The following is a 19711-nucleotide window of genomic DNA, read 5'->3' on the forward strand; positions in this document are numbered from 1 at the left end:
TTTGTGCCCCGTTTCTTTACATTCTATGGGGATAGCGAGCTTGTCTGCTGTGTTCAAGACCGTTTCTCCCGGGCGCAGGGTAGGTGCTGGAAGAATGCTCATGAATGAGGGAATTCTAGGCAGTGCTTAATCAGACCTCTGCTTCCCCAAAAGCTCCCCAAGGCATCTGGGTCTCAGGCATTACACATTTTCCATTCCGGGAAGGAGGCTTCCCGGACCCTGACAGCGCCTCCCACCCCCTGCATCTTCCTTCAGCCCTGCTCACCTCTGCACCCTCCCGGGGGCCTGTTGCTGCACACAGTCACTTTCTTGTCTTTCTCCCCCACTGGCTTTCTAGATGCTTGAAGACAGCACATTTGACAGCCTTCTTATGCACTGGAACACAAGTGCTCGGGAAATAGTTGCTGAATAGATCAGCAGAAGCAGAGATCTCAAGGAGATTTCACAGCTCTCATTTTGGAGGTTGGAAACAGGTGGGGAGGCTGCGAATCTGTCCTGAAGTTAAAGAGGAGAGAGCATTAGCCCTGGGTTCCTTTGGTGCTCTTACTTTTTCCCTCTGGGCCTCTCTTCTCCCTTGGCCTCTCCTGGCCTCCTTGATTGAGGTAGTGGGAGGTAGTTATAATAGCTTACAGTATTATATCTATAATACTATTATAATAGCTAGTTATAATAGCTAGCTGTGTGACCTCGGATTGGCTGTTTATCCTGAGTCTCAGTGTTCTCATCTGTAAGATGGCGATAATGATGATTCTTATTTTGCAGAGTTGTTGGAATAGTAACCATAGAATGTGAGTTCCTGTCTTGCATCAGGGGCTCATTAAAAGCGGGTGTATTTTCTTCTTTTTTTTTTTCCCCTGGAGAGCCCACTGTACCCTTTTCTTGGGTTCAAGACCTGGAGCCTTCTCGATTTTCTCTTTTATTGTTGATTTGGCCCCAAAGGCCCCTCTGCACTTCCTCCAGGGCATTTGTATTTCATCCTTAAAAGACGTTTGCTGAGGACCCAGCCTGGTGTCACGGAGCTCACAGTCTCGCAGGACTACAGCACAGCCCTGGTGAAGCGTGGTGGCTCTTCTGTCACCTGCCCTGTGTGGGAGCAGCCGGAGGTGGGGGATGGGGCTCTCGCTCTGAGGAGGGAGCATTTGGTTTGACTCCTAGAGGCCAGAGCAGAGGTGGAAAGGAGCAAGGAGCAGGTGGAAGGGCACCTGGAGAGGTTTGTGAGGTGCTGGGATGGCAGTGAGAGCTGCTGCGGGCGCTTGGGCTCCCACCTGCAGAGTCTCAGGTGTCACCTCGGCCTCCGTGGCCCCTCAGACTAGGACTGCCCTGCCTCCACATCCCGAGCCTCAGGACTTCCGTGTGGGTGGCAGGTGCTTTCGGAATGGATGCCCTTCCGCCTAGTGTCTGCCCTCCTAGTACAGCAGGGGGCCGGCATGCTTCATGCTCCCTGTGAGGGTGGACTGGCGTGTGCACGTCCTTCAGCAGTGTCCTTGGGCCAAGTGTGGCACTGAGTCCTGCAGACACCCAGGGAGAGGGCAGGAGGCACCGGGTCAGAAATCTGGGGCAGGTGAGGAGCATGGGCATCCGCGTCAGGAGAGACTTCCTCTCTGAAATCCCCACCTGGGGCCATCACGGCCTGCATTGTGTGTGAATACACTTCTGAATGTTATAAAACATCAGTGGGAAAGAAAAGCTTGAGGGTAGCTTTGCTAAAGCTTCTGTTTGGTTCTGTGACCATTTACTGGGTTGTGATGGTACCAAGAACACAGGAGGAATGAGGCTTCTTTCTTCAATGACTTGGCCAGCGAGCAATTCAACACAAGACAGGTGACGAATGCTGTGACCAAGGGAAGCACAGGGGCCATGTGAGCCTGGGGCCTGGACCCTGGGAGCACCTGGGAAGCCCTCCTGGGGGAGATGGCCCTTGAGCTGGTATTGGTCAGGTGTCTTCTGCTTATAAGTCGTGGGCAGCTGTATGATTTCCTGTGGCTCCTGTAAGAAAGTCCCACAGACTTGGTTGCTTAAAAGTAGCACAAATTTGTTCTTTTCCAGTTAGGCCGGTCAGAAGTCCAAAGTCGGCTCTCCCTGTGGTGGCTCCTGGGGCTCTGGGCTGGCATGGTGTGGGCAGTTGTGGGCATTGGAGGAGAGACATCCTGGGCTCAAGTCTCCCGGGGAAGACTGATGGCTCAGTGTGGGCCATGTGTTCCTCCTTGAAGCAATCACTGCAGCCTCTGGCTGGAATTGGGGAGCAGCTCTCCCCATACATGGAATTGGGTCAGGGTCCTCCACAAAACAAGGGAAGTTGAGCGACAAAAATAGCCCACAGAGAACAAAAAGGAACAAACCAGCATGTGTGCCTGCTGGATTCACACAGGACCAGACTGAGTCTGGTCCTCAGGAATACCTGGCCCACATGCAGCATCTGGGTGCACTGTGGGTGGAGGCGGGACCCTGGGCCAAGGATGCAGCGTCTGGGTGCACTGTGGGTGGAGGCGGGACCCTGGGCCAAGGCCCCTCTCAGGCTGCCTGGTCATGTCCTCTCGGTTCCCACACATGCCGGGAGCATGCAGGGGGTGAACCATTAGCACAACCCTTCTCAAACTTTTTGGTCTCAGATCCCTTTACCCTTTAAAAGATTATTGAGGACCCCAAAGAACTTTTGTTTATGTGAGTTATATCTACCAATGTTTACTGCCATAGAAGTTAAAACTGAGAAATGTTAAAAATATTAATTTATTTAAAAATAAGGCTGTGACATATTAACATAAAAACATTTTTTACAAAAACCAACTATATTATCCAAAACAAAAAAAAATTTAGAAGAGTGGGATTCTTTTGCATTCTTGCAAATATCTTTACAGTCTCCTTAAGAGAGGACAGCTGAAGGCTCCTGTTTGCTTCTGTACTCAGTCTGTTGCCTTGTGTTGCCTTGGTTGAAGTATGTGAAGGAAATCCATCCCGATCTAGTTAGGGAGGAGTCTCTTGGGTCATTGTGGATATTCTTTGCTGCTGCATTGAAACCCCACGAACAGAAGTTTCTTAAGGATTTGTTCTAAAGCAGAGTCTCCACCATGTGAATGAACTCTTCGTGCTCTGACATTAAACTCCTTTGGTCTGTCTTGCACTTTGGGTGGATGTTTTCTTCTTGCAGGATTTTGTACCATTACGCATTGTTCAGAAAATATTGGTTCACGGAGTCATGCAGACCTTCCAACTATTGACACATTTAATGGTGTAACCTTAGAAGATCACGTTATATCACTGCCCCTCTCATCAGGAAAGTCTTGAAGAAGTGTGAAGCTAGTAGGCTCATGGTAGAGGATACAAATGTTCTTAATTCTCATTTTTGCTTGGAAACTCCATTTTTGTTGCAGTTGTTTTCCCGGAAGTGACATGCTAACTTTGTTCACGTTTGAGAAGATGTCTGCCAAGTACCCATGTATGTCTCTCAGTCATTCTTCTTAGTGAAAATGGTGTTGAATAAAAAAAGCGGTGTGTTCAGCATGCAGCCCAGTCACAGCCAGGCTTCCCCGGGGATGACTGTTGCCTTTCAGTTTGCAGCAGAAATGCTTGTTGTGTATTTTCCATTTCGTCTCACAAAATTAAGAACGTGTGTACTCAAAGGTCAAGAAGTAATAAGATTAATAGTTTTTCCGGCTTCACCAAGGATGTTCTTACTTGAAGCTGCCTTGTTCTTTTCTGTGAGAGGTTGGGAGGACCTCACTCAACCCAACCAGCCTTGGGTTGAGTGAGGCCCCAGTGGCTTTCCCTGCTGCTGCCTCTGCCCCACCACGCCACCATGGTGAAAGAGATAACAGCTGGGTGTCATGAAAATAGTTTTGACCTTGTAGAGCCCCTGACAGGATCCTGTTGAACCTTGGGTTTGGGGAATGTACTTAGAGAGCTGCTGTCTTAGAAGGCCAAACCCACTGCTTTTTCTCCGTACTCGCCATTTTAGTTTACGGAATTCAACCTCTTCTTGAGCTTCAGATCTTTGGATTCTGTGTTGGCTAGAGAAGATTTAGATCCCGGTCTGGTTGGACAGGATCAGATAACACTCAAAATGGGCCAAGACCCACCAAGAAGCTGGTAACACCTGAAACCTGTCCCCAAATGGCTTTAGCAACAAGAGACTTTGTCCATGTAGCTGAAGTGTCGTGGGGTGACCGACCGAGGTCTCTAATAATGACATGGGGACCCAGTGGCCCTCACTCCTACCTTTTCCTCTCTGCTTGTTTTTATGTGTGTCCTAAGGTGGCCCCAGGCAGTTTCAGGCTGACCACCTCTTGGCCCAAGGGCTGTATTCCCTCTCTCATGCTCCCTGGGTCCCCTACAAGACGGTCTTAACGCTAGGACTGTATTTCAGCAGCCACCCACCCCTGGTGTCCTTGTGTGGTATCCAACTTACACAGCTGAATAAAACATCCCTTCATGTCCCCATCCGGAACCAGCCACAGAGGTCAGGAGAGTCGTGCCCTGAGTCTGGCCCACGGGGGTAGGGGTGGGGCGGAGGGTTCTCTGGAGGTAGATTTTATTTCTCCATTTTATTTTTATTTCTGAAAAGGTAATTCGCATAGTTCAAAGTTGACAAGGATACACAGGAAAAGTGAATCATCCCATGTCGACCCCAGGTACCTGGTGTATCACCCTAGATACAGTGTGTTATTGTACAGCTTTCATAAATTCTAAGCAAATACAACAAATAAATATATCTACGTTTATTTTTCCTGTTTGAAATGCAAATGGTACTTCCTAGAGGAGGCAGCATGGGTGCCAGCCAGCAACAAAGTCCACTCTTCTGGGGTTTGCAGAGTGTGGGTTTGGGGGATGGAGGTTCCTCTGGGATTTAGCGGGAGGCAGAAGCCTTCAGGATTGCTGTGACCCTGTAGCCCTCACAGCTCTTCTCTTTATTTGAATACGGCTGGCACAGGTCATCCGGGAAGCCCACGGGACCCTCAGGCGGGCAGGATGAACGACTGGCACAGGATCTTCACCCAAAACGTGCTTGTCCCTCCCCACCCACAGAGAGTGCGCCAGCCTTGGAAGGAATCCACGGCATTCCAGTGTGTCCTCAAGTGGCTGGACGGACCGGTAATTAGGCAGGTAACAAAATGCGCTGTTAGCAAATGCGTGTTATTGCTCTTCGCTGACCTGAGGCTTCCAGTTAACAGATGGATGGCCCCTGGCTTACGATGCTTTGATTTTTGATTTTGCTACTTTATGGTGGTACCCATACAGCCATTCTGTTTTTCACTTTCAGTGCCGTTTTCAGTATATTACAGGAGATACCCAACATTTTATTTAAAAATAGGATTTGTGTTAGATGACTTTGCCCAGTTGTAGGAACATGCAAGTGTTCTGACCATGTTGAGGCTGGGCCACGCTAAGCTCTGATGTACAGTAGGTTAAGGGTATTAAATGCATTTGAACTTATGACATTTTCAACTTAAACAGGATAGAGTCCCATCATAGGTCAAAGAGCATCTGTATTGATTTTCACTTACTCGTTTGAGTCTTATACCACCATACCCATTACCTTGGGCCTTGGCAGTATTCGGAGGTAAAGTGGCCCATCAGCAAAGAGAATCTATGATTCAGTGACGTGGTCAGCACTTTTGACTCTGGGTAGGGTTTCTTTCTGCCCACAGTGGAGCAATTTAAAAACCCAAGTACTCTGATTTCCTGGGTTATTTGTGAGCCAGGTGGCCTTGTGCATGGCTCAGCATGGCCCGCTTTCAGCCTGGCAGTGAGGACTGCAGGGGCTGAGCTACGGGCATTCTGGCAGCTCTGTGCGTGGCTGGATGTACCACGGCCTTGGGCACACTCAGGCCCAGGCCCTGATGGCGGCACGTCCATCTGTGCCCTTCAGCTGGCGGGGAACCTGCTGGACAAGCTGGTGCTTCTGTGCTGCTGCCCACAGGACACCCACACGATTGGATTGTCCTCGTGAGGCCCAGTGGCCGGTGGGAATGCGTGAGAAGGATCAGTCTTGCCATTGTCAACCCTTTTTACAGGATTTGGCTTGGCAAGGCCGTTTTCCTCTGCAGCTGGGAGAGTGATATTCACATATATTCAGTTGTTGGAGCCCCGGGTCTGTGACTAATTTACTATTATTAAATCACTGATGTTCTATATCGTTCAATTCCAAGCCCTTGGATTGAGCACCTGCTGTGTCTTTGCCACTGTGGTAGGTACTGTGGTGGCTGCTGCTTTTGTAGCTTTACTTCCAGCACTTCACTGTGTTCATTCACTTAATCCTCAGAGCAGCTCTGTGAGGCTGCCACCACCTTACTCCCGTTTTATAGACGAGCAGCAGCACCTGCTAATTAAGAGTGAAGCCAGCTGCCCAGGGCGACGGCTTTAGCTGGGATGCCACCCTCCTGGTCTGGCTCAGCCGCCTTCCAGAAGCTCACAGGATAGTTGATAGCCCTTCCCTCTTTCCTAGGAGTTTTGCAAAGGAAATTTTATTTCCCCATTTCATTTTATTTTTATTTGTGAAAAGGTGATGCACGTAGTTCAAAGTTGACAAGGATGCAGAGGAAAAGTGAATCATCCCATGGCATCCCCAGGCACCTGGTGTATCACCCTAGATACAGTGTGTTTTCGTACAACTTTCTTAAATTCTAAGCAAATACAAGTAAATATACCTACATTTATTTTTCCTTTTTAAAATGCAAATGGTGCTTCCTGTATTCCGTTCTGTACCTTTCTTTCTTTTTTTTTGAGATGAAGTCTCACTCTGTCACCCAGGCTGTAGTGCAGTGGTGTGATCTCAGCTCACTGTAAACCTCCTCCCCCTGAGCTCAAGTGATCCTCCTTCCTCAGCCTCCCAAGTAGCTGGGACCACAGATGTGCGCCACCATGCCCGGCTAAGTTTTTGTATTTTTGGTAGAGTCGGGGTTTCACCATGTTGGCCAGGCTGGTTTCAAACTCCTGAGCTCAGGTGATCTGCCCGCCTCAACCTCCCAAAGTGCTGGGATTACAGGTGTAGCCACCATGCCCGGCACTGTACCTTGCTTTTCAAAAAAATTCAGGCAGTATGTCTTATCGATCATTCATGTTATTACATGAAGAAAATTTTATTGTTCTTAAGACCGCAAGGTGTTTCTTTATATGAATGAGCCATCATTTATTGAGTGAGGCCGTGATTGATGAACATTTAGACTTTTCCCAGTCATTTGCTATTACAGACACTGCTACAGTGAATAACCTCATTTTTTTCATGTACAGATATGTCTGTAGAATAATTCCTAGAAGTGGAATTCCTGATCCAAAGTCGTATGTTAAAAGTTATTTAAAACCCAATTACATGTTGTTTACAAAAAAGTGCACTCTAAGCATAAAGACGTAAACAGGTTGCAGGTAGAAGGGTGGAAAAATATAAACCATGTACATACTAAGCAAAGAAAGCTTTGCATCTATACTAGTATCAGAAAAAGTAGATTTCAAGGTGAAGAGTATTCCCAGAAATAAAGGGGCACCTCATAAAGACAGTGATCATCAAGGAAACGTAACAATCCCTAAATGTGTATGCACTTGTGTTAGGGGCCTCCAAGACCACCTCCCAGGTTTGAAGAGTCTCTAAGAGGACTCACATGACTCAGCATGTAGTCCTACTCTCAGCTAAGGTTGATGGCGGCAGAAGGATACAGAGCAAGATCAGCAAAGGGAGGAGGCATATGGGGGATGTCTGAGGGAAGAGGGTACAAGCTTCCAAGAGTCCTCTCTCAGTTGAGTCACACAGGATGCGTTTGATTCCTCCAGCAATGAATTGTAACAACACACGTGAAATGTTGTGTAGCATGTCCAAAATTCCAGACTCTCAGAAGGGAAACACGTGTTTAGCATAAGCCACAGTACATAAACAGTTTAGGCACAGTGAGCTCCTCTTACCAGTTAGGTGGTAGGAACTCTCTTGAAATCTAAGTTCCCAGACTCCAGCAAAAGGGCAGACTTCTAAGCTGGTCTTTCAAAGCATAACAGTAAGGTCTGTTCTGATAACTCTTTTGTACAAAAGAGCAAAATTGGACAGAACTAAAGGGAACTATATTCAGATTCATAATCATGGTTGGAGACTTTTAACTCTTCTTCTCTCAATTATTGAAAAAACAGATAGATCAGAACACTCATAGGGATTTGGAAGCTCTGAAGAATACCGTCAATCACCTTGTCATCTCTTAACGCTACTCCCAAGAAAGCTAGAGTACACATTCTTCCCAAGTGTACCATCAATCACCCTGTCATCTCTTAAACACCACTCCCAAGAAAGCTAGAGAACACGTTCTTCTCAAGTTCATATGGAACAGTCACCAAGATAGACCGTATGCTGGGCCATTAAAATGTCCCAATAAGCTTCAAAGGACCCAAATTATAGAGTATGTTTATCGACTACTGTGCTTTTAAGTTAGAAATAAATAATATGAGATCTAGAAAATCCTCAAATAGGAAATTAACATACTGGATCAAAGAAGAATTAATAGGGAAATTAGAAAATAATTTGAACTGAGTAATGGAAGAAAATATACAGATTTATAGGATATAACTAATACAGTTCTTTGAGGGAAATGTATAGCTTTACATGACTATATTAGAAAAGAAGAAGGTATAAAATCAGTGATGTCTGTTTCCTGCTTAACAACCTAAATAAAGGAACAAATTAGATACAAACCTAAATAAAGGAACAAATTAGATACAAAGTAACTAGAAGGAAGGAAATGGTAAATACAGTTATGCATGGTTCCTTGACAGTGCCGACACATTCTGAGAAATGGTGTTAGGTGATTTTGTCATTGTGCAAACATCATAGGATGTACTTACATAAACCTAGAGGGTAGAGCCTGCCTCACACCTAGGCTCCATGGTATAGCCTGTTGCTTCTAGGCTACAAACCTGTATGACACATTACTGTACTGAATACCATTGGCAATTGTAACAACGGTATATCAAACATAGAAAAAACAGTAAAAATATAGTATTACAATCTTAAGGGGCCAGTCATATATACAGTCTGTTGCTGATCGAAATGTCATTATGTTACACATGACTGTATATGAGCAGAAATCAATAAAGGACAAATAATAGAGAAAATCAGCAAAGCTAGAAGTTGATTCTCTGAAAAGATTGATAAAATTGATCAAGACAAAAAAAAAAAAAAAAGAAAACACAGACTACCAGTATTAAAATGAAAGAAGCATCATGATAACGTACGCTACAGAGGTTAAAAATACAATGTTGAATTTTATCAGATACTAAAGGAAGAAATAAGACGAATTCTAGACAAACTCAGAAAATAGAGGAGGAGGGAACACTTCCCGGCTCATTTTTTGAGGCCACCATAATTCTGATACCCAGTCAAGGGCACTACAAAAAAAAGTACAGACTTGTATCCCTCATGAATATTAACACAGCAGCCCTGAAAATATTAGGACAGCAAAGCCAGCAATATGTATAAAAGATGGGGTATTAGGATCAAGTGGGGCTTACTGCAGGAATGCAATGTTGTTTTATTTACAAAGATCAATCAAAATACAGTATTTAAAAGAAGATAAATAGAATTCATATAAATTCTATAAATAGAGTTTGGAAATAGATGATGGTTTGGTATAGATAGTCTTATAAGTTTGTATAATTTTAGTTGTTTTGAGAGTTGATAGCTTTAGATAATGGCCAAAGCTTGCTTCCCTGTGAAAGGTGTTGGCTGAAGAATATTACATGCTTGTTTTGAATTCAGGGCACTTTATTAATGATTTTAGTATATTTCTTTTACTGTCCCATTTACTTTTTTTGTTTAATTTTACCATGATCATTGCTTATATTTCTTTATTTTGGGATGAGTATTTCAATTCAGCTTGATATGTATTGGGCACCACGATATGTTAGGAACCGTGCAGATGACACAGAGTTGACTCTGCCCTATACTGTGTCTTCAGGAAGCTCTCAGTGGATTCTTATTTGAATAGACTGGATGTGAAGTAGCATAGAGGTGGTAGGAGGGTGGTTAGGATCTGGCATTCTGGAAAGAAGCCCAAGCCAGCGACGGTTCTGGGAGCCACGGGATCCTGCCTGAGAATGGCCTCCTGAGAGTGCAGGAGAGGAGGAGGAGGAGGTGGCGGTGCTGGGGGAACCCAGGCAGTCCCGGGTGAGGAGGGGCACGTGCAGAAGCTTTGCCTAGGCCCCAGGGACAGAGCAGGGAACAGACTATTCCAGGCTTGTGTCCTCAGAGAGCTCACGTTGTAGATGGGGGCAGCAGACAGTCAACATGGAAAAGCCAGGGGGTTGCTCTGGGGAGAGATGAGGCAGGCTCAGAGGGCAGGTCTGGATGCGGGAGGAGCTGAGGAGGAAGAGAGACTGAGGGGAAGAGGGAGGAGGACAGGGAGGTAGCGTGGTAATGGGAGCTGGGGGCCAGGCCCCGGCGCGTGGTGATGGGAGCTGGGCTTGGAGTCTTCAGACCTGCTCTGCCCACCTTCCCTGTCCTCATGGGTAACACCACCTCCCTCCAGGTTGCTTCACTTGAGATGCGAGACTCAGTACTGGGCCTGGGAGGGCTGGGCCGCCTAGGCAGCTGGCCCTTCCCACTTTTCTCCCTTCATGACCACGCAGCCACTCCTGCAAAGCAGCAGAGCCCAGCGGTGCCTGCTTCCTGTCACCCTCCCTGCCCCTCCCTGTCTCGCCTCCTAATTGGCCCCTGCTTCCACTCCCGCCCCCACATGGCAGCTGCGGGAATTTTCTTAAATCCCGAACCAGATTGTGTCATTTCTGCTTAGAATCTCTCCCTGGCCTCCCTGCATGATTGGAGTGAGAACCCGCTTCTCCTCGCACCGTGAGGCCTGCCTGAACGCTCTTGCGCCTGGCGCTCATTCCTTCTCTCCTCCCTGGCCCAGCCTGCTGCAGTCCGGTGGGCTTTCTGCTTAGAATGTACCTGGGACTGGTTTCCATTTAGGGGTGGTGAGGCCAGCGGATCAGGAGACAACTCAGCTGAGACCCTGTCTGTTACTCAGGGCTCCCAAGACGAGGGGTAGGCCATGTCCCACGGGCCACCTGGGGAAGCACAGGGTTGGTCAGGAGGCAGGAGGGTGGAAGGGAGGCATGGGCAGAGACTTGATTATGGTTTTGTGGGAGGACTGGGCCAGGAAGGGGTGGGCAGCTGGACGGGCTTGCGTTGGCCAAGGAGAGTCATGTCGTGGTCTCTGAGGTGCAGGGATGGCCCGAGGTATCTGGTCACTGACCCTGAGAGATCAGGGCAGAGGGTGGGACTCCTGGGGTGTGTGAGCCAGACAGAGGGAGTGGGGCATGTGGTCTCTGGACGGGTTGGTTTTCATGTCAGACACATTCTGATAGGCCTGCCATTTGCCACCCTAGGAATTAACCGGCTCTGGGGGACAGTCTTATCTCGTCACTGAGGCCCCAGATGCCAGAGCATCAGTAATACAGAAAATTAGAAAATACAGGCCGGGCATGGTGGCTTACCCCTGTAACCCCAGCACTTTGGGAGGCCGAGACGGGCGGGTCACTTGAGGACAGGAGATCAAGACCAGCCTGGCAAAACCCACTCTCTACAAAAAGTACAAAAATTAGCCGGGTGTGGTGGAGTGCACCTGTGGTCCCAGCTACTTGACAGGATGAGGCAGGAGGATTGCTTGAGCCTGGGAGGTGGAGGCTGCAGTGGCCAGACCTCCAGCCTGGGTGACAGACGAGACCCTTTTCTTAAAAACAAAAACAAAACACAGGTACTATAGCTAAATATAGTTCCTGCACTTCTCGCTGGCTCCTGGAGCACGTGTGCTCTCTTCCTCTCAGGACCTTTGAGTTTGCTGCTCCTCCTGCCTGGCTCCCTCTCCCCAAACTCCCTGTGGTTCTTCTCATGCCCCCCTTGTTCTCAGCTCAAGGATCATCTCAGAGAGCCTGCCCTGCCCTGCGCTGCCCCGCCCCACCCACCTCTCTCCCCGTTCTTCACCATGTAAGCCCTGTAAGGGCAGAGATTTTGTCTGTTCCTTGTTGTTTCCCTAGTGCCTGGAAATGTGCCTGGCAGAGAGTCAATGCGCAGAATAGATGTGTAAGTAATGTTTGCTAAGTGAATAGGTGAAAAAGGTGGAGGACTCTTGTCTCAGGTAAGAACCTGTCACAGAAGAGAAAAGGCTAAAGCAATACTTGCTGTAAGTGGTAAAGCTCCGGGGCAGGGTCCTGCCTGTCTACACTCTGGCTGCCGCTCTGGGCAGGGTCCTGCCTGTCTACACTCTGGCTGCTTTGTTCTGTATTTGTAGCCATGATTTCTCAATTCTCAAAGATCTGCTTTTTGCTTTGCCAATATCACCCCAAAATCTGGGAAGTTGAGGATTTAGTTTCTGGTTATATCAGGAAGGGCTCATTTGGTTGGAAATGATTAACAAACCCATCCAAAATGATTTAAGTGAGAGGCGATTTGTTGACTCACAACAAATCCACAGCCAGCATAAGCTTCAGGTGTGGCTTGAGCCAGGTCTCAGGTGATGTCCCCTGGACTTGTTCTCTCTCACCTGTTGGCTGCTGGGAGCCCTGGGCCTCATCCTGGCAGGCGCATGTGTCTCCTGTGGTCATGTCCTCTTGTGCGTCCTGGGCTCTGGCTGAGGCAGAAGCCTGTGTCTGTTCCAAGGGACTGCAGTCTTTCGTTGGCCAGGGGAGGGCCAAATGCTTTGGTTTATAACCCCACCAAGACCAGTAGCTGTGGGAGAGAGGTAGCCTCCCAATAAGGAAACCAGGGTGCTGATATCTGAGCGAGGTGGCCCCATATGCACCCACATGGCCTGCCAGTGACCTCCTGGCTCATGGTGCTCAGACTCTTGAGGGTCAATTCCCCGTTGTCTCCTAGGGCGTGCTGGAGGTACTGTCAGAGGTTGAATGCCATCTGCGAGTGTCTTTCTTTGATGTCACCTACCGGCACTTCTTTGGGAGGACGTGGAAAACCACAGTGAAGCCGACGAAGAGACCGCCGTCCAGGATCGTCTTTAATGAGGTGGGCCCTGGTGATGGTGGCAGGGGCTGCTCCAAGGCGGAGGGTGGGTGTGCGGGTGGTCCTGGGTGGCAGCCCAGAGAGTGGGGCCTTGCCGAGACCTCACAGCGCGTCTCAGACTTGTGGGTCCAGGCAGCACAGAGCTCAGTCTAGCGGCAAGCGCTTTGTTACCAAACAAAATCTTATGTGGAAGCCAGTTGTCTTAAACAGATGAGAGAGCTCTGCGCTGCTCTGGTTGAAGGGTCAGGGGCATGGGGGTCTTGTCACCTTCAAGGAATCTTGGAGTTCTTGGGAATAAGTTGGGAAATGATTGACCTCATCTATGGCTGCTGCCACTACTGCTCCCTCCCCTCCTCTCCCCTCCCCTCCCCTCCCTTCTCCTCCTCTCCACTCCTCTTCCCTCCCCTCCCCCACCCTCCCCTCCCTTCCCTTACCCTCCCCTCCCGCACCCCTCCCCTCCCCTCCCTTCCCCTTCTCTCCACTCCTCCCTCCTCTGCTTCCTTCCCTTACCCTCCTCTCCACTCCTCCCCTCCCCTCCCCTCATCCTCCCCTCCACTCCTCCCCTCCCCTTCCCTCCCTTCCCTTCCTCTCCTCTCCAGTCCTCTCTCCTCCCCTCCCCTCCCCCTCCTCCCCTCCCCCTCCCACTCTTCCCCTCCCCTCCTCCCCTCCCCCTCCCACTCCTCCCCACCCCCTCCTCCTCTCCCCTCCTCCCCGCCCCCTCCTCCCCGTCCCCTCCTCCCCTCCTCCCCTCCTCCCCTCACCCTCCTCCCCTCCCCCTCCTCCCCTCCTCCCCTCCTCCCCTCCCCCCCTCCTCCCCTCCCCTCCCCCCTCCCCTCCTCCCCTCCCCCCCTCCCCTCCTCCCCTCCTCCCCTCCTCCCCTCCCCCCCTCCCCTCCCCTCCTCCCCTCCTCCCCTCCTCCCCTCCTCCCCTCCCCCCCTCCCCCTCCTCCCCTCCCCCCCTCCCCCTCCTCCCCTCCTCCCTCCCCCTCCTTCCCTCCGCCTCCCCTCCTCCCCTCCCCCCTCCCCTCCTCCCCTCCCCCCTCCCCTCCCCTCCTCCCCTCCCCCCCTCCCCTCCCCTCCTCCCCTCCTCCCCTCCTCCCCTCCTCCCCTCCCCCCCTCCCCCCCTCCCCCTCCTCCCCTCCCCCTCCTTCCCTCCTCCCTCCGCCTTCCTCCCCTCCTCCCTCCCCCTCCTCCCCTCTTCCTTCCCCCCTCCTCCCCTCCCCCTCCTCCCCTCCCCTCCCCTCCCCCCCTCCCCCTCCCCTCCTCCCCTCCCCCTCCCCTCCTCCCCCTCCCCTCCTCCCCCTCCCCTTCCCCTCCTCCCCTCCCCCCCTCCCCCTCCCCTTCCCCTTCCCCTCCCCTCCCCTCCCTTCCCTTCTCCCCCCTCCCCTCTCTTCTCCTTCCCCCTCCCCTCCCCCTCCCTTTCCCTTTCACTGTCCCCTTCCTTCCTTTCTTCCCTCCCTCCTGTATAGACAAACTAAGATTTAGTAAAGTGACTTGCCCAGGTAGCAGGTATCAGAGCCTAGACTCACACCTGTGCCTTCTGTCTTGAGACCAGCAGGTGGATGGGCACTGGTTGAGCAGCGTGTTTTCGCTCAGGTGGTCTTGCGGCTGGCCACCCTGTGGGCCGGCGTGCTCTGTCTCTGTGGTTCACTGCACAGCATGCATTCCATTCAGCACCTGCTCTCTGCAGGGCGTCATGCTAGGCTCAGGGTGATGATGGCGCTCACCTAACAGAACTGCAGACTGTTTGGGAGACGCACTGAGCAGGTAACAGAGTAATTGCAAGTTGTGTTAAATTCTCAGGAGGAGACGGATAGGAGAACGTGGAGACCAATAGGAGAACGTGGAGACCTGCTTTAGGTGGGTGACGAGGGAGGCCTCTCTGCGAAGCTGCTGATTAAGCTGGGACTTACAGGATGAGAAAGAAACTGGCTCCGTGACAAGCAGGGACGAGGCTGCTTCAAGCAGAGCAGGGAGACCCGGGGGTGTTAGGACGAGAGGAGAGCCCAGGTTCGCTGACGGGTGGGGTTGGCAGGGTGGCCCCGTCGTGCCTTCTGGCTGGGTTCTACAGGGTCTTCTTAGGGACGCTGACGTTTCACTCTTAACAGCCGGCGATGTCATGGAGGCCTTTCCCATGCCTGGCTGCTGCTTCACAGCTGAACTCGAGTGGGGGGAGTTTGAGAGGGATGGTGTCTGAGCACGACGGGTGTGCAGCAGGGACAGTGTGGAGGCAACAGAGGTGATGAGAGGGTCTCAGCTGTCTTGGTTTGATCTTAGGTATATAGAAGGAGGCCCCAAGAGGCCTGGTATTGGGACAGTTTGTATGATGAGTAACAGTGGCGGTGACAGTGGCCGTCCTTTGAGACGTTACTCTAGGTAACCACTGCCCAGGTGTGCCTTTCCCGTGGGGGCCTGCTCTGGCCAGTCAGCACCCCCACCTGGGGCCACGAGCTCGTTGCTCTCCGTACCCCACCATCACCCAGCGCTTGGATTATGTGTGTCTTGACATGGATGGGTCCTGACTCTTGCCCTTCCTCGCATGGGTAGTAGAGGGAGAGAATGACCCCAGAGGTCATGAAGCTTCAATAAAAAGCCTTGCTAGAGTGTATGTCTGGACAGCTAAGGATGTGTCTGACATTAAGGTTGTCAAACAGCTAATGCAAATACCTCTCAGAGGTGTCTCTGGCCAGCCGTGTCAGGAAAGGTTTCATGTTGTAAATCACGAGTGTGACTGCGGATGAACCCTTAGAGTGCTGTTTCAGCGCGGGCAGGGGGTCCCCTCGGGCCTGCGCTGTGGCAGGAGGCTCGCCATGAGTTCCTGGTGCTGGCAATGCCAGACCAACTGCTGGGGATAGAGCTGTTTAGCAAGCTTCCTCAGATGTGCACAGTGAGCCCCCCGAAACCTGGTGTTGTGACAGCCGTGTGGCGGGTGGTGAAGGTAGCCATCCTTCACCAGGAGGCGCTTCCCGTGGCCAGGCATCGGCTCAGAAGCATGCCGTCATTTCATGCCTGTCATCCTCCTGTGGAGGTCAGTATCCTGTGTACCCATTTTAAAGAGGAGGACACTGAGGTGCATGGAGATGGAATAACTCCACCAGCTTATTCCCATGTGGCGGGTGGGGGCGGGAGCGACGGCCCTGTGCATCTGACGGCTCCACCTGCTGTGGCCTCCGTGACCTCCTGCTTCTGAGGAGCCCTGCATTTTGTTCTGAAGTGTTCTGTAGAATGCTGAGGGATGGAGTATGCTCTGAAACCAGGGATGCCTTGCAGTCACCGAGGTGCTGGGGCCAGTTCCCTCCTCCTCCCTCACCCCCTCTGACTTCAGCTCTCCGTTTAGAGAGGCTTCGGACCTTCCTAAGGATCCGTGCTGCGCAGGCCAGAAGCGGGGGCTTCCATCTCCCTACTCTCTGGGCTGTAGAATCCTGATCCCTGTAGAATTCCAGTCACATGGTAGGACGATCTTCGGAATGGATGCCTCTCTCTGCCCTTCTCGGGATCATGTTCATGCACCCCGAGGGCTTCCGTTGCGGCGGAAGTTGGGCAGCACTTGCATTTCACCACATCCTGGCAGCTGCGTGTCATGCTGCCTGTGCAGTTCACGATTCAGATGTGTTAGGGAGACTAGGAGCTGGTGGCTTTTCGGAGTCTGGAATACCTGTGCTGGTGGCTCATCTGGGTGCGTCTCCTGTTGAGGCTGGGGATGGGCCCGGGGGACTAGTGGAACATAGTCCTTAAAACCTCTGGAAAAATCTGCACCCTTGGACTTGGAATCGCTGAAGAAGGGAATGCAGCAAGGACAGTGTGGTGTGGCCAGGGCACTTTCAGCTGTGAGGGTGATGCTGAAGCCCCCGTGCTATTCATGGAGCCTGCTGTCTGCAGCTGCTATGCCCCGTGTGGGCAGCAGAGGCCAGTGGTGCCCCAGGAATGAATCCCTCCTGCCAAGCTGTTGAGCAGCGTGTTCTGTACCAGGCAGTTTCCTCCATGTCCTTGGCATTCTCATACAGAGCAAAGGTTTTGTTCCAGCTTAGTTAACTAGTTATTTAACTGTGTGTGCAAACGTGTGCACATCCATGTACACATGTATGTGCTCCCAAGTGTGGATGAAGCGCAGAGTGCTCCCAGGAGTGGGCATTCTTAGGCGTGAGGGTGTGGCAGCATGTTCGCACCCTGTCTGCTAATTGCTCTGTCTACACCCCTGTGGAAATAGAGGTTCATAAAACACCCTTTGCCCTTTTTAGGGGTGATTCTGAGACTTGGCAAAGATCTTTCTCTGGCTTTACTAATTGCCTGTGTTTTTCTGGTCTTTGCCTATCATCATTGGTTTGGGGGGATCTGCTTTGGGGTTGGTGAGCTGCCGGTATCAGGGGACCGCCTTTGGAGCGCCCGTGGCTGTCCAGCCCCCACGTGGTAGCGCATGGACCCTGCATGCTCAGGTTTTGTGGAGTGCCCATGTCACACATGACCCCGAGAGAGGGGGCTGTGGCATGATTTTGCAAACAACGATGTCCTGAAAGAGACTTGGAACACAGAAGGCTTGTCTTGATCCAGAGCTGGGTGTTTTTTTTTTTTTTTTCTGCAAATGATGAATTATTTGCACTGGGCCCATATGCAGGAGAGCAGTCCCCAGACACGTCTCAGCTCTGAGCTCAGAATTCTGTGTTCTCTGAGACCTTTCCTGGTGGGGAGGAATTGCCTCCACTTCCTCTGAGCCAGCGAATCATTCATTCAACTTCTAAAAAAGTGTCTTTTAAAAAATAATGCTGGAGGCCACGGTCCTGTGCAGTTTCTCAGTTTTCTTTTTGAGGTGGACATACTTTTCCCTTGGATTCTTTCCTTAATGACTGTGTGTGGCCGGTGTAGTGTGACTGGCTTCTTTTCCCTCCTTTATTTATTTGGGGGGAGTTACTGGGCAGGAATCCTCGTGATTCTCCAGCAACAGCTTAAACCCCCATCAGGGGAATCTTTCCTCCCAGAGCGCACCAGCCCCAGTGTCGCCAAAGCAGCGGGGCAGTCACCTGCCCTGGTAGAGGGATGCAGGTGATTGGGTTGTGCCTCTTCCCGTCATCACAGCCATGAGAAAGCCCCTCTTGAGCGGCTCTTACTCGTCAGAGCAATGAGCGTGCTATAATTTCCCATTGAAAAGTGGATGCTGTCAAGGAGTATCAGCATAACCCACGTGAAACTCCTGCGAGCCCTTCCAGGGCCTGGATTCTTGGGCCTGGCTCTGGAGCTTGCAGGAAGCCCTGGCTGCAGAGCCCGACGGCTGCTCCTGTGCTCTTGCTGTTGCTCGGCAGAGGGCAGGCATGTCCTGAACGTCGTCACAACAAAAGCAAGAAGCTGGCTTCGTGTCCCAGCGAGCTGCTTCCACAGAGGGAGGCTCTATGGCTCTAGGAGGCCAACTCGGGCCCTGTGTGCCTGTCTGTTTGCAGCTGGGGAGGGCTGATTTCCTCTCTGGCACAATGGAAACCACTGCCGTGGTCTTGGAACCTGAAATGAGAGGATGAAAGAAAATGGTTTTCAGAAGGAGAAATGATTGGTCTCTGTGACGTTTCCAGTGTTTAATTGTACAGTGATTGAACTGTCAGTCATCTGGGGACAATGGAAAGCTGTAAGTTTGTCCATTTTGTTGTTGTGTGTTCACAGCAGCATAGTGTGGGATCTTTCTTTTCTAAGAGATGGGGTCTCACTATGTTGCCCAGGCTGGAGTGCAATGGTGCGATCATAGCTCATTGCAGCCTTGGACTCCTGGGCTCAAGTGATCCTCCCTCCTCAGCCTCCCAAGTAGCTGGGACTACAGGCATGCATCACCAGACCCAGCTAAATGTTTTTATTTTGGTAGAGCTGGGGTTAGATATTTCTTGCTTTGGGTTGTAATCATGTCTGCTCGCTTACTTTTCTAAGTAAGCCAAGGAGTTGCTCTTTAGGCCAGAGGGAGAACTGGCTTTCGCCATGGACATCGGAGTTGAGGTAGGATGGGCTAGCGTCCTACTCCATCACTGATCCCAGTGGGACTTCAGACAAGTGATTTAAACTCCTTGGTCCTAGAGGGTGGGGGATAAAAGACTACAAATTGAGGCCGGGTGCAGTGGCTCATGCCTGTAATCCCAGCACTTTGGGAGGCCGAGGTGGATGGATCACTTGAGATCAGGAATTTGAGACCAGCCTGGCCAACATGGTGAAACCCTGTCTCTACTAAAAATATAAAGATTAGCTGGGCATGGTGGCACACACGCGTAATCCCAGCTACTTGGGAGGCTGAGGCTAGAGAATCACCTGAGCTCGGCGGGTGGAGGTTGCAGTGAGCTGAGATTCACGCCACTGCACTCCAGCCTGGGTGATAGAGCAAGACTCTGTCTCAAAAAAGAAAAACCAAACAAAAAAACCCCCTACAAATTAGGTTCAGTGGATACTGCTCGGGTGATGGGTGCACCGTAATCTCACAGATCACCACTAAAGAGCTTCCTCATGTAACCAAATACCACCTGTTCCCCAAAAACCTATGAAAAAAAAAGAAAGAAAGAAATTAATTTGCAAGAAAAAAATTAACTCCTCCTGACTTCATTCATTTGCTCATGAGAGATAAGAGTGTGCATCCCCAAGTGCTGCTGGAGTATTTAGTCATGTGCTTTTCCATAAGCAGGGACCCAGTGGGCAGTAGTTTTTATTCAAGAAACGTTGGTTAAGGGTCTTCTGCGTGCCAGGCTGTGTTTAGGAGCTGGAAGTGCAGAGATGG

At 50.8% G+C, this 19711-nt stretch overlaps 1 protein-coding gene across 24 annotated transcripts in view; it reads left to right on the plus strand.

Moving 5' to 3' along the window:
- The window catches only part of NPHP4 (nephrocystin 4), a 134868-nt gene that overhangs the window by 2210 nt on the left and 112947 nt on the right, over positions 1-19711 (plus strand). For 8 of the 24 annotated variants that reach the window (XR_010148443.1, XR_010148446.1, XR_010148448.1 and 5 more), the window contains exons 1-3: positions 1349-1561; positions 4925-5097; positions 12839-12982. Coding sequence is in view for 10 of the 24 variants with exons in the window: in XM_024355975.3 (XP_024211743.2) it covers positions 1435-1561; positions 4925-5097; positions 12839-12982 (444 nt within the window). In the remaining 14 variants the exon portion in view is untranslated. Of the gene's footprint in view, positions 1-337; positions 474-1348; positions 1562-4363; positions 4454-4558; positions 4626-4924; positions 5098-12838; positions 12983-19711 lie in introns of those variants that run through there. The other 16 variants (XM_063787063.1, XM_063787064.1, XM_063787066.1 and 13 more) reach the window with 6 other exon arrangements.

The sequence above is a fragment of the Pan troglodytes genome, chromosome 1 (assembly GCF_028858775.2).
Source record: "Pan troglodytes isolate AG18354 chromosome 1, NHGRI_mPanTro3-v2.0_pri, whole genome shotgun sequence".
NCBI lineage: Eukaryota > Metazoa > Chordata > Mammalia > Primates > Hominidae > Pan > Pan troglodytes.